General features: G+C 42.3%; 1 protein-coding gene across 1 annotated transcript; it reads right to left on the reverse strand.

Annotated features, from left to right (window-relative positions):
* Window positions 1-10,211: 10,211 nt before the first annotated feature.
* LOC125521588 (uncharacterized) lies at window positions 10,212-11,003 on the reverse strand. Its single transcript, XM_048686646.2, has 2 exons — window positions 10,655-11,003; window positions 10,212-10,552 (listed from the first exon to the last, which is right to left on the reverse strand). The coding sequence occupies exons 1-2, from the start codon at window positions 10,797-10,799 to the stop codon at window positions 10,332-10,334; spliced, it is 366 nt and encodes a 121-aa protein (XP_048542603.2). The 5' UTR covers window positions 10,800-11,003; the 3' UTR covers window positions 10,212-10,331.
* Between the last annotated feature and the right edge of the window lie 2,964 nt (window positions 11,004-13,967).

The following is a 13,967-nucleotide window of genomic DNA, read 5'->3' on the forward strand; positions in this document are numbered from 1 at the left end:
GTTCATATCACTTGCCATGTTTGCATTGATGCTACCATATTTTCTGTAATTCTTTGGGTAAAGTTCATTAAGGGAGTTTTGTTAAGTGCATTTAGGACTAGCATGCCATGATCAATTTTGCCATGATGGGTCCCTGTAGCATGTAGTTTACTAGCTCTAAACATTGCTACCTGGTGTTGTTTCGGTTATACTCCATGAATTTCTGCCAAGTCTGTTAAACTGCTGTCATTTGCATTTTTGCCACGCTATTTTAGACCTGTTCTAGTGAGTTCTAGCAGTAGCTCAGTGTTCATGATTTGTAGAGCTTCACATGTACTTCACTGCCATGTATTTTGTTTTCATGTTTGGGTGTTGTAGCATATTTAAACCTTGCATCTAAGTGGCCATGTTGATGTGTTAAGCAGATTGCATCATATCTTGTTTTGCTTGTCATTTGCAAATTGTGCATCCGTTTCCGGTGATCTTCATATCGATTCCAATTGTAATCTCTCAACCTATCCAGTGGCATGCTTGGTTTGCCAAGTTAATGCAATGATCATCTTTCCCCTTCCGGAGTACACATATGCATTGCACATCATATATTGCATCTCATGCCATGTCTTGCACCTTGTTGCTTGCGCATTGCACCGTGATTGATTGTTGTTCCCTTGCTTGTGTTATTGCTTTGGGTAGAGCCGGGAGACGAGTTCATGAACAAGGACCCTGTCGAGTGCGTTTACGAGGAGCAAGCTGTCGACAACCCTGAGAACATTGTAGGCAAGATGATCATTACCCCCGATATCACTTCTATCTTTGCTTACTAGTTGTTCATTATATCACTATGTCGTGCTACCTACCACTTGTTATCAAGCCTCCCTTATTGCCATGTCAAGCCTCTAACCCACCTTCCTAGCGACTGTTGTTTGGCTATGTTACCACTTTTGCTCAGCCCCTCTTATAGCGTTGCTAGTTGCAGGTGCAGTGCAGGTTGTTCCATGTTGGAACATGGATATGTTGGGATATCACAATATCTCTTATTTAATTAATGCAGCTATATACTTGGTAAAGGGTGGAAGGCTTAGCCTTTTTCTTGGTGTTTTGTTCCACTCTTGCCGCCTTAGTTTCCGTCATACCGGTGTTATGTTCTTTGAATTTTGTGTCCCTAACACGGTGAGGGTTTATGGGCTCCTCTTGACAGTTCGCTTTGAATAAAACTCTTCCAGCAAGGCCCAACATTGGTTTTACCATTTGCCTAATAAGAACTAAAATTTTGCATAGGGAGTAATTAACCCGAGGATACTTAATCAACCCCCCCCCCCGGGGCCAGTACTTCTCTGAGTGTTGGTCCGAACCAAGCAGACTTCGGGGCCACCACGGGGAAACTCGAGGTCTGGTTTTACTCGTAGGATGTCTCATCCAGTGTGCCCTGAGAACGAGATACGCGCGGCTCTTATCGGGATTTCTCAACACATTCGGGCGGTCTTGCTGGTTTTGTTTTACCATTATCGAAATGTCTTGTGCATCGGGATTTCGAGTCTGATCGGAGGGTCCCACGATGGAGGATTGTCTCCGCGGATCGTGAGCTTGTTATGGGTAAGTTGGGACACCCCTACAGGTTTTAAACTTACGAGATTCGTGTCCGCGGTTATGTGGCGGATGGGAATTTTTAATATCTGGTTGTTGTGAACTTGAAACCAAACTCTTTAAAATACACCAACCACGTGTGTAACCGTCATGGTCTCTTTTTGACAAGGTTCGGGAAGAGAACACGGTGGGGTTATGTTTGAACGTAAGTAGTTCAGGATCACTTCTTGATCATTACTAGTTCACGACCGTTGCATAGTTTCTCATCTTATTCCTTTATTCGTAAGCTAGCCACCATACAATGCTTAGTGCTTGCTGCAACTCCACCATATAACCATACTTTTCCTTTGAGCTTAAATAGTCTTGCTATCGCAGGTTTTGAGATTGTTGAGTCCTCATGACTCACCAGATACTACAAACGCAGTTGCAGGTACCGACGAGACCGATGCAGGTGATGCCACTGAACTCAAGTGGGAGTTCGACGAAGACCTTGGCCGTTACTATGTTTCCTTTCCAGATGATCAGTAGTGGTGCACAGTAGGGATGATCGGGACTTAGCATGGGTGGTTGTCTTTTATTCATTTGATTTCGTCCGTAGCCGGACTTTGTGTTCATCTTGAATGATTGTATAACTTGATGATATTTTGTGACATTGTGGTGATTGTAAGCCAAAGCTTGTATTCTATCTATTCAGTACATGAGATGAGCAAAGATACAACCACCCTTGCGACCATACCAATATGCGCTTATGCCCCAAGGCATGCCTCGACACATATGGAGTATAGTCACATATTGGGCATTACATGGTGCTTCGAAGTGCGCGATTAAGAGGCCGTGAAGCTCCTCCCAGAAAGCCACTGAAGACTCCAGCAAGCCCAGGAGCCAGGCGCGTGGCACACCCATAAGGGACATGGGTAGCCAGTTCGCCGTGACCTTGTCATCGCCACCGGCTGCCGAAACCGCCTCCTTGTATGCCTGGAGGAACCCCATGGGATCCGCCATGCCGCTGTACCGCGGCGGCAAGTCCGGCCTAGACTTCGGTGTCCACTTCACTCGCCGGAGGGCGGGGGAGAGGGCCTGGAGTCCCGGAGCATCTTCGGACGCGCCCAGTGAGGCAACGAGTGGAGCAGCGTAGGCCATGGAAGCTTGGTGATGAGAACGGAACGCGGCTGACGGGGAGGTGATCCTTCGACATGCACCCCTACCTGGCGCGCCAAATGTAAGATTCAGGGCTCCGCGGACCGAAGATAGATTCGAACTCTGGAGTGCGTGCGAAGAACTCAACTCCCTAGTCTGCCAACTCGACGATCTCGCTGCCTAGCTCGATGAACTGAGAGGAAATGGGATAATGTAGTTTACCCAGGTTTGGGCCACCTTGCGGTGTAAAATCCTACTCCTGCTTTGTGGTGGATTAGCCTCGAGGTGGGCTGAGGGTGAACTAGTACAGTGGGAGAACAACCTCAGGAGGCGTGTTCTTGTGCCTGGGTGAGCTGGTGAGGGAGAGGATTGACTGGATCTGGATCCCCTTCTATGGTGATGGCTAGGTTATACTTATAGTGGCCTTGGTCCTCTTCCCAAAATGAAGGTGCGAAGGGATCCCACAACGGCCAAATTTAAAGGGAGACAACTAGTACATCTTATCCTGACGAAAGGTGGTCTTCGCCTGCAAAGCTTCGGGTCGTGACGCCGTGGTGGGCTCGGCGATGACCTCCGTCTTGGCAGTCCTGGTCTTGTAGCATGGGAATGGAAACCTTTGGTTGATTCCTCGGGACTCCACGCATGTGCTTGCCTCTTTAGCACCAAAGAGGAAACCTGTTGTATTGCGCCCACTGGCGCCTGCCTGGCCTTGGTCGTCATGGCTTGTGTCATCCGAACTTCACGAGGTGAGGGCCTGCATAGAAATATGCACTCCTCGGGAGCCAGCCTAAGGAGGCAACACCTTCTGGAGGTCTTGGCGTCGTCCACCTCGCGAGGCTTGGCCCCTCGCGAGAGTCTTGTGTTGTTGGTGCTGAAGATGGGCCGTACCAGGCCGTCGATGGAGCCACGCGGTGGGCCGCAGGCAGGCAAGTCTGGGTACCCTGGTTCCCAGAACGCCGACATCTACCCTGTTATTCTTCGTGTTGTTATTCTTTGAAGAATTTGTTAAAAATCGTCCATTCACCCCCCCCCCCTCTGGTCAATAGCTGCACTTTCAGCGAGGATGAAGGTGATGGCCCGAACGGCGCCAACGGCGCCAACGGCAACAATGACAACCAGAAAAGCCCTCCCCTCGATGTACTGGCCCATGATGGGGAGCCGAGCAGTGAGTTCAGTGCCTGGGACAAGGATATCTTGAACGAGTCCCTTGAACATGGGTCAGGTCATCCAAGAAGGTCATCAAGGACATGGAAGAGCTGTGGACAAAGCGTGAGTTTGTCGAATAATTCTTGCAGTCGCTCCTCTAGTTTGAGGAGAACTTCAAACAAAAGAAGAAGCATCCCTTTCACGAACTGAGTCAGATACTCCATTGGTTTTGCATGCCAAACAAATCAACTATTGGTCCTTTCAACTCTCATGTTTACGTAATCTCCTATGGAACGTCTGCTGATGAGTTGTAGCTTCCTCCAGGGTTCTTCCTTCAACAAGATTGTGCTTGCTTTCTTGGGGAATGTGATGCTCATGGTTAAGCTTGAACTCATCACTTTGTTGCTTCCATCTTTATTACAGTGTCGACATGCAACAGTAACTCCATTGGTGTAGGTCTGGGGTTTCGGGAAGATAGAATGCAGAGAGAAATAGATACCCAAAATGCATCTACCGATATAACTATATAGAATTCTTCAATCTTCAAGTCTTCGGTGTTGGTAGCTTCAGTTTTGCATCATCGAGGAAATCTTCATAGGATCGAGTCATCTTGCAACTTACTCTTCTTGCGTTTGTTTCTTCTTGAGTCTTGAAGCACACAAGAGAGAGAGGGGTCTAAAACCCTCTGGCGTCTAGCACAACATAAAAGTGACCACCAAGACGTCAACAGTGACCACCAAGGAAACAGGTCGCGCAACATAAAAGTGAAACCAAACTTACTATTGGCGGTTGGCGGTGGCCTTAAGGTCGCGATGCCTTTTCTCTATCTGCTTCACATGGAGGGAAGCAGAAGTCTTGACCTCAGAGAGCCACTAAACTATCGCCTGATGTGTATCCTATGTATCTATATATTTTTATTGTTTTATGCTATTATATTATCTGTATATTGTATATGCTATTTTATATCATTTTTGTGGACTAACCTATTGATATGTCTCCAACGTATCTATAATTTTTTATTGTTTCATTCTATTATATTATCAATCTTGTATGCTTTATATGCCTTTATATGTTATTTTATATTATTTTTGGGACTAACCTATTAACTCAGTGCCCGGTGTCAGTTCCTATTTTTTGCTTGTATTTTACTTTTCAGAAAATCAATACCAAACGAAGTCCAAACACGATGAAACTTTACGGTGATTTTTTCTGAACCAGAGGGGACCCTAGGAGGTTCAGGAGGAGGCCAGAAGACTTATGGGAGAGCCACGAGCTCACAGGGCACGCCCTGGGGAGTGGGGCGCATCCCCTAAGCTCGTGACTCCCACGCAACTCCGTCTGACCTAATTCCACCTCTATAAATTCTCAAACCAATAGAGATCCACCCAAAACATTTTTTTCGTCGTTGCAAGTTTCTTTTCTTCCGCAATCCCATCTGGAGGCCTTTTCCGGTACTCTGCCGGGGGTGGGGGGTTCGAGCACGACGAATTTGATGAATTCGTGCGGGAATGCCTCTAAACTAGATTGTGAAATTGAAGACCTATGGTGGACGAAACTTGGATTTCATTCACTAAATGGATTCATCTTGTCGAGAAGAAACCTTTTATGTTTACGCGTTCTCCATTCGATGAAGTTTTTCGGTGTAGATCTGATGGACGAGGAGAACCAGCATGAGTGCCCTGTTTTTGTGCGTGTAGACCAGCGGCAGTTACGTGTGTGATGTGAATACAAGAAGCTACCCCATATACCATAACAAAGCTAAGCACACAATGACACAACATAACTAATTCCCGAATACAGTGACAAGGAAAAATAGGATCAAACCAAACATATAGCATATCGTAAGTCCTACACATGCATACTATTATGTTCATACAAGATACTACATGCATAGCAGAATATATGATGGAACATGATCAAAAAGTGCATCTTGCCTGATAGTCAATGAAGTTATTAATATCTCATTGATGCGACAACTCTCTCTGCAAATTACTCATAATCTATACCTGAAAGTAGTTGCAATCGAATAAACTCCAAATCCAGTTTAAGAACCAAATGAACACAAATATTATAGAATATAGATAATGATAGGGAATGCTAGGTCGAACTCTTAAATTGCAGATATGAAGCTCGTTGACTCGGATGGATAATGCGGATGACCTATTTTGTCGCGAAAGTCAAACGACGGGGGCCTCCAAATTGGATATGTAGTTAAAAACGTCTGTTTGGAACAGATCATATGAGTAGATGTGCCTTGTCAAACGAATCGTGAGAATAACAATGATTTTAATGGAAGGTTGCCAGGGAGGTTCGCTGTATCTGATGCCCTATTTATAAGTCGAAGAGACGAGGCTTGCGCGTCAAGGAAAATACTAGGACACGACATGTGCGTGATGGAGTCCGTGTAACGGAAGTAAACGAGCGTATGTATATTGTGTTAAAAAACGAGAGGGCTCGTTCTCGGGCACCTAATTATCAGCCGAACCATGTTGAGAATCGTTCGTCGAAGAAAAAAGAAGTCAGGCTTCTACTGCGCCGAGGATTAGGCTGTGGTGCTTGGTTGCCACTGCATCAGTAGAGTCTGACTACATTTACCAACTCATTTATATCGAAGGAGTCATATTACCTTCTCTCTTTTAATTTTATAGTTGAAATTGTTTTAAAGAATAAAATATGTTAAGATCCAACATCAATTTGGGAAATTCCTTTTATTCCCTCTCAATTAGTATTCATTTAAATTCCAAAATTTAAAATCCTAGTCAAAACTATCTAGGCTAAAAAAAACTACACACAAGTTCTAGCTAATTCTATTTAAATAATTAGCATTCCAAAATATTGAAGTTTGGGATGTTACAAGAACAAAATATCGACATCTACAACACAAAATGATTAAAATATGAAAATGCATTTCATGATAGATCCAATGTTACAAATTTTATAATGTAGGTATTGATATTTTTTCTAAGAACGTGATCAAACATGCACATGTTTGACTTTTGAAAAAAAAGTAATACACCTTATACTTTGGAACGGATGGAGCATGTACCAAATCTGGTCCGTGATTTATCTTATATTTTGATGAGAAGTTTGGTAAGTAAATTAAAGTGATAGTGGTTAAGAAGGTAAGCAAATTAATGTGATTGATTGTAATATAGGGAAAGTTGGACAAAGAGGTGGTGGAAATAAAAGTGAAACGTGAAACCTGACATTCTTTTTAAGTAGTATACTAGAACAATGCCCATGCGTTGCAACGGGATATAAATATTCTAGTACGTTAGCTTGTGATTTACCTGTCAATAATAATGCGATTGTGTAAATAAATGTTCATCAAATTATGCCCTTGAATTACCTTGTATTTTGATTAGAAGTTTGGTAAGTAGATTAAAGTGGAATTGCTAAAGAAGGTATGTAAATTAAGGTGATTGATTATCATATACATGGAAGGTTGGACGAATGGATGGTGGGAAGAAAGGTGAAATGGAAACCTTACGTTTTTGTAAAGTAGTAGAGATATTATCTTATACTAGAACAATGCACGTGCATTGTAAGGGGATATAAATCTTCTAGTATGACGGCTTATGATTTACCTGCCTATAATAATGCGATTGTGTAAATAAATGATTATCAATCTCTACCCATGATTTACCTTATATTTTGATGCAAAGTTTGGTAAGCAAATTAAAGTGTAACTGGTTCAAAAGGTAACTAAATTAAGTTGATTTATTATTATATAAGGAAGGTTGGATGAAAGGATGGTGGAAAGAAAAGTGAAATGAGAATCTTACAGTATTTTAAGTAGTAGAGAGTAGAGATTTCAGTGACAAGTTTGGTAAGTAAATTCAAGTGATAATGTGATTTATTATAATACATGGAATATTGGATGTGGGGATGGTGGAAAAGGGTGAAACATGAAACATTACATTCTTTTTAAGTAGTATAAAACTAATACACCTTGTATTTTGGAACGAGTGGAGTATGTGTCGAATCTTGCCCTTGATTTATCTTATATTTTGATGAGAAGTTGGACAAGTAAACTAAAGTGATAGTGGTTTATTTTTTTGCGGGTGTGATAGTGGTTAAGAAGGTAAGTAAATAAAGATGACTGATTATCATACAGGGAAAATTGGACGAATGGGTGGTGAAAAGAAAAGTGAAACATGAAACCTTGCATTCTTTTTAAGTAGTATACGTATAATACATATTTTAAGTAGTAGAGATGACAAAAAGACCATACCGGGTCGTTCTTTCTTCCTCTGGAAGAAATAGGGCAATCTTGCCAGCATCTCTCCCATGGAGAGTTCCTCTGATGTCCTCCTCTAGCGGCTCCCCTCTGCCGACGATCGAGTGAGAGGGGGGGAGGGGGGTCACCGGATCCACATGTGTGTGGATAGTTGTAGGCTAAAGTAGCTTCATTTTTAGGTTGTTCATCATCTTGACTTCGGCGACGGCGATGGTGATGCTGAATAAAGATTCTTCAGATCCTTCCCCGGCAAGGCGATCGGCCCTATGGTTGGGGACGGTTTTGGAAACAAATCTGTTCAAGCAAGGATGGTGTGGCGGCGGCATCCTCGTGGTGGACATGTGTCCTCAGGTTTGCGACGACGTCTACTCCAACATCGGCATGGAGCTTGGGAGGTAGTCCAGGAGCGGATGCAGATTGTGGTCTGCATCGATGACATCTGAAAGATGGAATGTGTGCCGGTTTCATGGTTGATGGAGGGCAGGTGTGGTTTCCTCCTTTGGCGTCTTAGTCGTGGTGGGGTGCCAGATTTGGAGTTCTATTGCATGCATGGGGTGTTGCCCCTGTCTGATTTGTTCAACGGCAATGGCTTCACTTTTGGTGAGCCACCTTGGATGTCCGCAAAATTGCATATCAGCGATGGAGGCACGTCGAGCTCGGGTGAGGAGGTGATCCATCATTCTTTTCTTCGGTGGCTGCTGTGGTGGTGCCGGAGGCAGGTGACAGGCGTTGATGTCAAACTCAGAGATGTTCTATTGTCTTTTCAGTTTTGTCATGTTGGTCCTTACGTGACTTGTATTTTGATCTTTATGATATGAATGAGACACATATTACCATGTAAAAAATAAAAAAAGCAACGCGAGAAATAAGGGAAGTGAAACAACAATACTAAGACTAACCACAGTGGGAGTAATTTCAGCAGTAACATCGAGTCCAACTCACCAAATTTGCTTATGTGGCAATAAGTTAATGAGAAGAGAGGTAGTTTCAGTAACTTAGCTAGTTACTGTAACATCACATGTCCCAATGCAATATGAATCTATAACCTAATAAATAAAGCTTTGCATGTTACTACACTTATGTTACTACGAGAGTGGATTTTTGGAACCCGGGTGTATTGGAGGACTTTATTTTAAATACTTTGAAAATCACATTTAAGGTTTCAAAAAAATCTGAAAAAAATATAGTCCTACGAGTAGAATTATCTTCAGTCAGAGATGCCATTTGGAAGCAAAACTGAACATAATCTTGTTACTATATAATCCTACGAGTATGAAATCTGGATGTTGATATATTTAAAACCTTTATTGGATATAACAAATGGGTTAAAGCCCTAATTCCAACAGTTTGGTGCACCTCAGATGAATAGTAAATTCAAAAAAATATATCAACATCCAGATTTCATACTCGTAGGATTATATAGTAACAAGATTATGTTCAGTTTTGCTTCCAAATGGCATCTCTGACTGAAGATAATTTTGTCCTCCGTGTGCAAATTACAAGTACTAACAAAATGTCTTATTGAAGAGGACGAACGTTTGCCTCTCAGCCTCCATGGAGGCCTTCTTTTGAAAAAAAAAATCAAAATTCAATTTTTTTGGTTTCAAAAAAAATTGAAAAAAATGTGAAAGTAAACAAGGATGTTATGTGTATGTGTGTAAAATTCAGGATGAAAAACATTGAAATGGGACCTGTATAAAAAAATAAATTCATGGCCTGGGAGGATGAATAGTATCTTGTGTTAAAAAGCCTCAGATTTGTCTTTTTTGCACAGCCCTCATTTCAACGTATTTTGCCCTGAAAGTTTACACACATGTGTGTTATGCCTTCATGTATATCTTTGTTTTTTTAGAATTTTTTGAAATGTAGAAAATATGAATTTTGAATTTTTCAAAACCGAGCTCCATGGAGCTCGGCCTCCAAAGAAAATATCCACTTATTTAAATCAAAATTAGATGAAATACATGGATGCCCAGGAACATACGGCATTTTAGTGTATGCAATGTCTGAATTCCATTTTATCCACGCATATTGTCGATGGTTGGTGTACATACTTATATTTTCCCGTATAGCAGGATAATCTGGTACCTGCTGACCAAACATAGCAGCTTGATAATTCAAGAACTTAAGAAGCACAAATTAGGTAAACATATTAGTGCGATACCCACAAACGTTAGGCAAACAATTTCTGAAACTGCAACACTACACAGATACTAGCAGTACCACCCGGATCAAGATCCGTACTTTAGAAGCTGAGCACCGAGAGAAGAATGGTAGTGCTGAAGACCAGTGCCAGAACGGAGGTCACCGGGTCCGGCAGGGCCACAGCGCCGCCGTTCTTGGTATTGTGCGGCCTCGTGTTCGCCGCACCGCCACCGGTGTTCCTCCCGCCGCTACTTGCTCCACCGCCGGGGCCACCACCTGCCATGTGCTCCAGCTTCCCCAGGAGCCTCCTGCCTTGGGTTTCTGGAAAGTAAGCGGCAATTCCAGGAATACTTTTGTAAGGGTGAAGTTTAAATATCAAGAAAGTTGAGAGCAAATAGGGGATGATGTACACAAACTACTGACCATGCAATCCCTGCACCTGGGGATGAGGCCTCAGATGATGATGAGCTGCATCAGCCATGGTGCCTCTCCGAGCTGCTTCACACCATATGCCATGGGAAGCAAAGGTGAGGAGGATGAGGAAGAGAGCGAGAGCACCTTTCTTCATCTTGGTTGCCAACAGAGAAACACCGATGTGGAGTGTGTGCGGAGGCTCGTCTTTTAACTGCTGGAGATAGCTACTCCACAAGTTAAGTGCATGTTGGCACCAGTTCAGCTTTGTTCTTTCTGTGACAGACACTCTGTTGGGAGGTGGAGGTGCTCTGTGCTGTGCCTTTCTCACTCCTTTGATATCTCACAGAATCAGGATGAGTACTCTCCGATAATCTTCCTGGTTAGCAGCACCACCTCCAAAACATGCAACAGTATCAGATGCTTTTGTTACAGTGCTACTTGGCATCACTGATGTTTCTGCTGGGGGATAAAGAGGGTGCAAAGCAAAAAGCCACCACAAGGGGCACATGTGGTGGCACACAGAGATTCCCTGATGCTCCTTCAAGATTTGCCAGCTATGGCCTAGTACTAGATTTTTTGTAGGGAACTGTTGCCTAGGAGTACATGATTTTGAGACCACGGGCAGGCTGTAATGTGAAAAATCCTGAAATTCGTTCTCTTTTTTCGCGAATAAGCTGGATGCGTATAATTCCATTGAAATTGGTTGTCTCATCTCTTTTCTTTTTGTTAGTGACTACACGAAAGGAATGTACGATCAGAAGGTGATATATGCGATGTGATCTTTGGCTTCCTGTGATGTCGTTTTAGCCGAACTGTGAGTGGTCCTTTGAGCCCAAGTTTCACATGTGACATTTTCTTCAGAAGAACAGTTATTTCAGTACAAAATAGCAAGGACAACAGCTGTATCGACAAAAAAATATCACGCATTTGTGAAATTTTTTAACTGGAAAGGTAGTGCCCTCCTCTTTTCAGGGCAGATTTGAGACGCAGAAAGGCACTCATAGGTTAGTGGATTCTATTACTGTGCTACAAAACCACCTTCTATTACTAAGGAGTATTTCTTTTCGTGTTGCATAAGATGTACTAGATGGAAAGGCACCTCTGGGAATTGGTGCTGTCAATTTGTTAGTTTTAATAGTCTGGTGTCATATTTTTCCTTTTCGACTATTATATATTCAAATAATTATCAACATTGTCGAACTGCATATCATTGAGTATGTGTGGTCGTTTATGACGATACGTGTTTTCAATATGGCAATGCGTGAGACTAGACTTGAAAATGGGATGTCCATGAATTTGCACTTGTCATAGCAAAAGCATGAGCGCAAAAATCCCGAGTAGGTGTACTTGGTGTGTTATTATACATGTATTTACCGTTACATATTATAATTCACCAGAGAATTCTAAGATTGCCTTGCTCATCTAGTGTCCTTACTTGTTCTAATTTCACGTATGGACGTCAATAGAGCAAAATTGCAATATACCAATTCGGACCAAGGATTTTATAAGGGTTAGAATCAATAATACATAACTCACCTCTCTGGCTTGAATTTCATACATTGAGGTTGTAGAGGCAAGATAAACTCTGATGGTTACTATGAAATCTTGCAATCCCTGGGAGCTTAAACATTGCAGAGTTGCAGAGAAAGCTTGAGCTTTTGCAGAGTTGCAGGCTCTAGACCATAACCTGCTGCCAAACATCCACTTGACTTGAACAAGTGACTGAAATGTCACAATGCATAACAGAAACGAGACATGCATAGAAATATACTGTAGAATAGCACAGAGTTCACAACAGGCACATACGAGGGGCTCTGTATTTTCAAACAAAATGTAATGTACAGGAGGCTGCAAAGTGTACATCTTTTCCCCCTGACACGGAGGGAGTAGCACTACAATCCCAAAGGAGGAGGCCCAAACCTAGCAATCTGGCGACTGGCATCCCAAGCTCCTTGGCTTACAGCCACCGCCGGATAGGTGTGGCTGTGGATCCGGAGCCTGACGCCCTCGCTGGCAATGGAGAATGAAAGCGGGGCCGCGAAGCCATCACCTAAAACAATGCCCGTGCGTTGCAACGGGATATAAATATTCTAGCACGTTAGCTTGTGATTTACCTGTCCACAATAATGCGATTGTGTAAATAAATCTTCATCAAATTCTGCCCATGAATTATCTTAAATTTTGATTTTAAGTTTGGTAAGTAAATTAAAGTGAAATTGGTTCAGAAGATAAGTAAATTAAGTTAATTGATTATCATACATGGAAGGTTGGATGAATAGGTGATGGAAAGAAAAAGGTAGGAAACATACGAAGACGTGGTGGAGAAGGAACTGAATTTGGGTCATCCATGCGCCAGGTCGAAATGTGATGAGCATGCGCGCATTAGTGCTTTTTTTTTTAGTTCTCAAAAAAATAATGCCTTCTGTTATGTATACTCCCTTTCTGTCCATCCATGGATGGATGACTAAGAGCATCTACAGCCAGACTCTTCAAATGCCCCTTGGGTAGACGGTTCGGTCAATGAACGGTCACAAAATCGTGACTCGGCCGGGCTCCTCAAACCATGACCTCGTAACCCGCAAATCAGTCTATTGCGTCAGTTACAGGTGTTTCCATACCCTCCCCCCCCCCCCCCCCCCCCCCCCCCGCCTCCCTCTTCTGTGAGCCGGCCCATTACGAGGTATTTGAGAGGAAGTTTTGGGAAGCTTCCAACCAGTTTTCCTTTTTTCTTGTTTTTTTATTTCTTGCATCGGGTTTTGCTTAGTTTAATTCGTTTTTTATGTATCTTAAAGTTCATGATTTTTTTTAAAAAATAAATTTTAAAGAAAATTGTAGAAAAATTAAATTTAGCTTTGTCAAAATCCGTGAACTTTTTTTCAAATTTTTGAACTTTTGCCTCAAATTCTTGAACTATCTTCAGTTTCGATTTTCTTCCAAATTCTTGAACTTTTTTCATATTTACTGAAATGTTTTGCCTCAAATTCGTGAACCTTTTTCAAATTCAATTTTGTGAACATTTTCCCTCAAAGACATGACCATTTTTCAAATTCATGGTTTTTTAACTATTTTTAATTTCATGAAAAATTTTCAAATTCATGATCTTTTCGAAATCATGAACTTTTTTGGATTTCTGACATTTTTGAAAATGCATGAGAATTTTTCAAACCAGTAAAACGTCAAACTAGTCAACGGTTGGAGGTCAAACTAGTTAGCTATATCACAGGTCAGCAGCGTGTGTGTCTTTTAAACAAATCAGGCCCTGTTTGGATTAGCGTGTTTCTTTAGAATACACCTGTAAAAAAATACATACCTTTTTGACGTG

The sequence above is a fragment of the Triticum urartu genome, chromosome 7A, assembly GCF_056163025.1.
Source record: "Triticum urartu cultivar PI428250 chromosome 7A, HENAU_Tu73, whole genome shotgun sequence".
Taxonomy (NCBI): domain Eukaryota; kingdom Viridiplantae; phylum Streptophyta; class Magnoliopsida; order Poales; family Poaceae; genus Triticum; species Triticum urartu.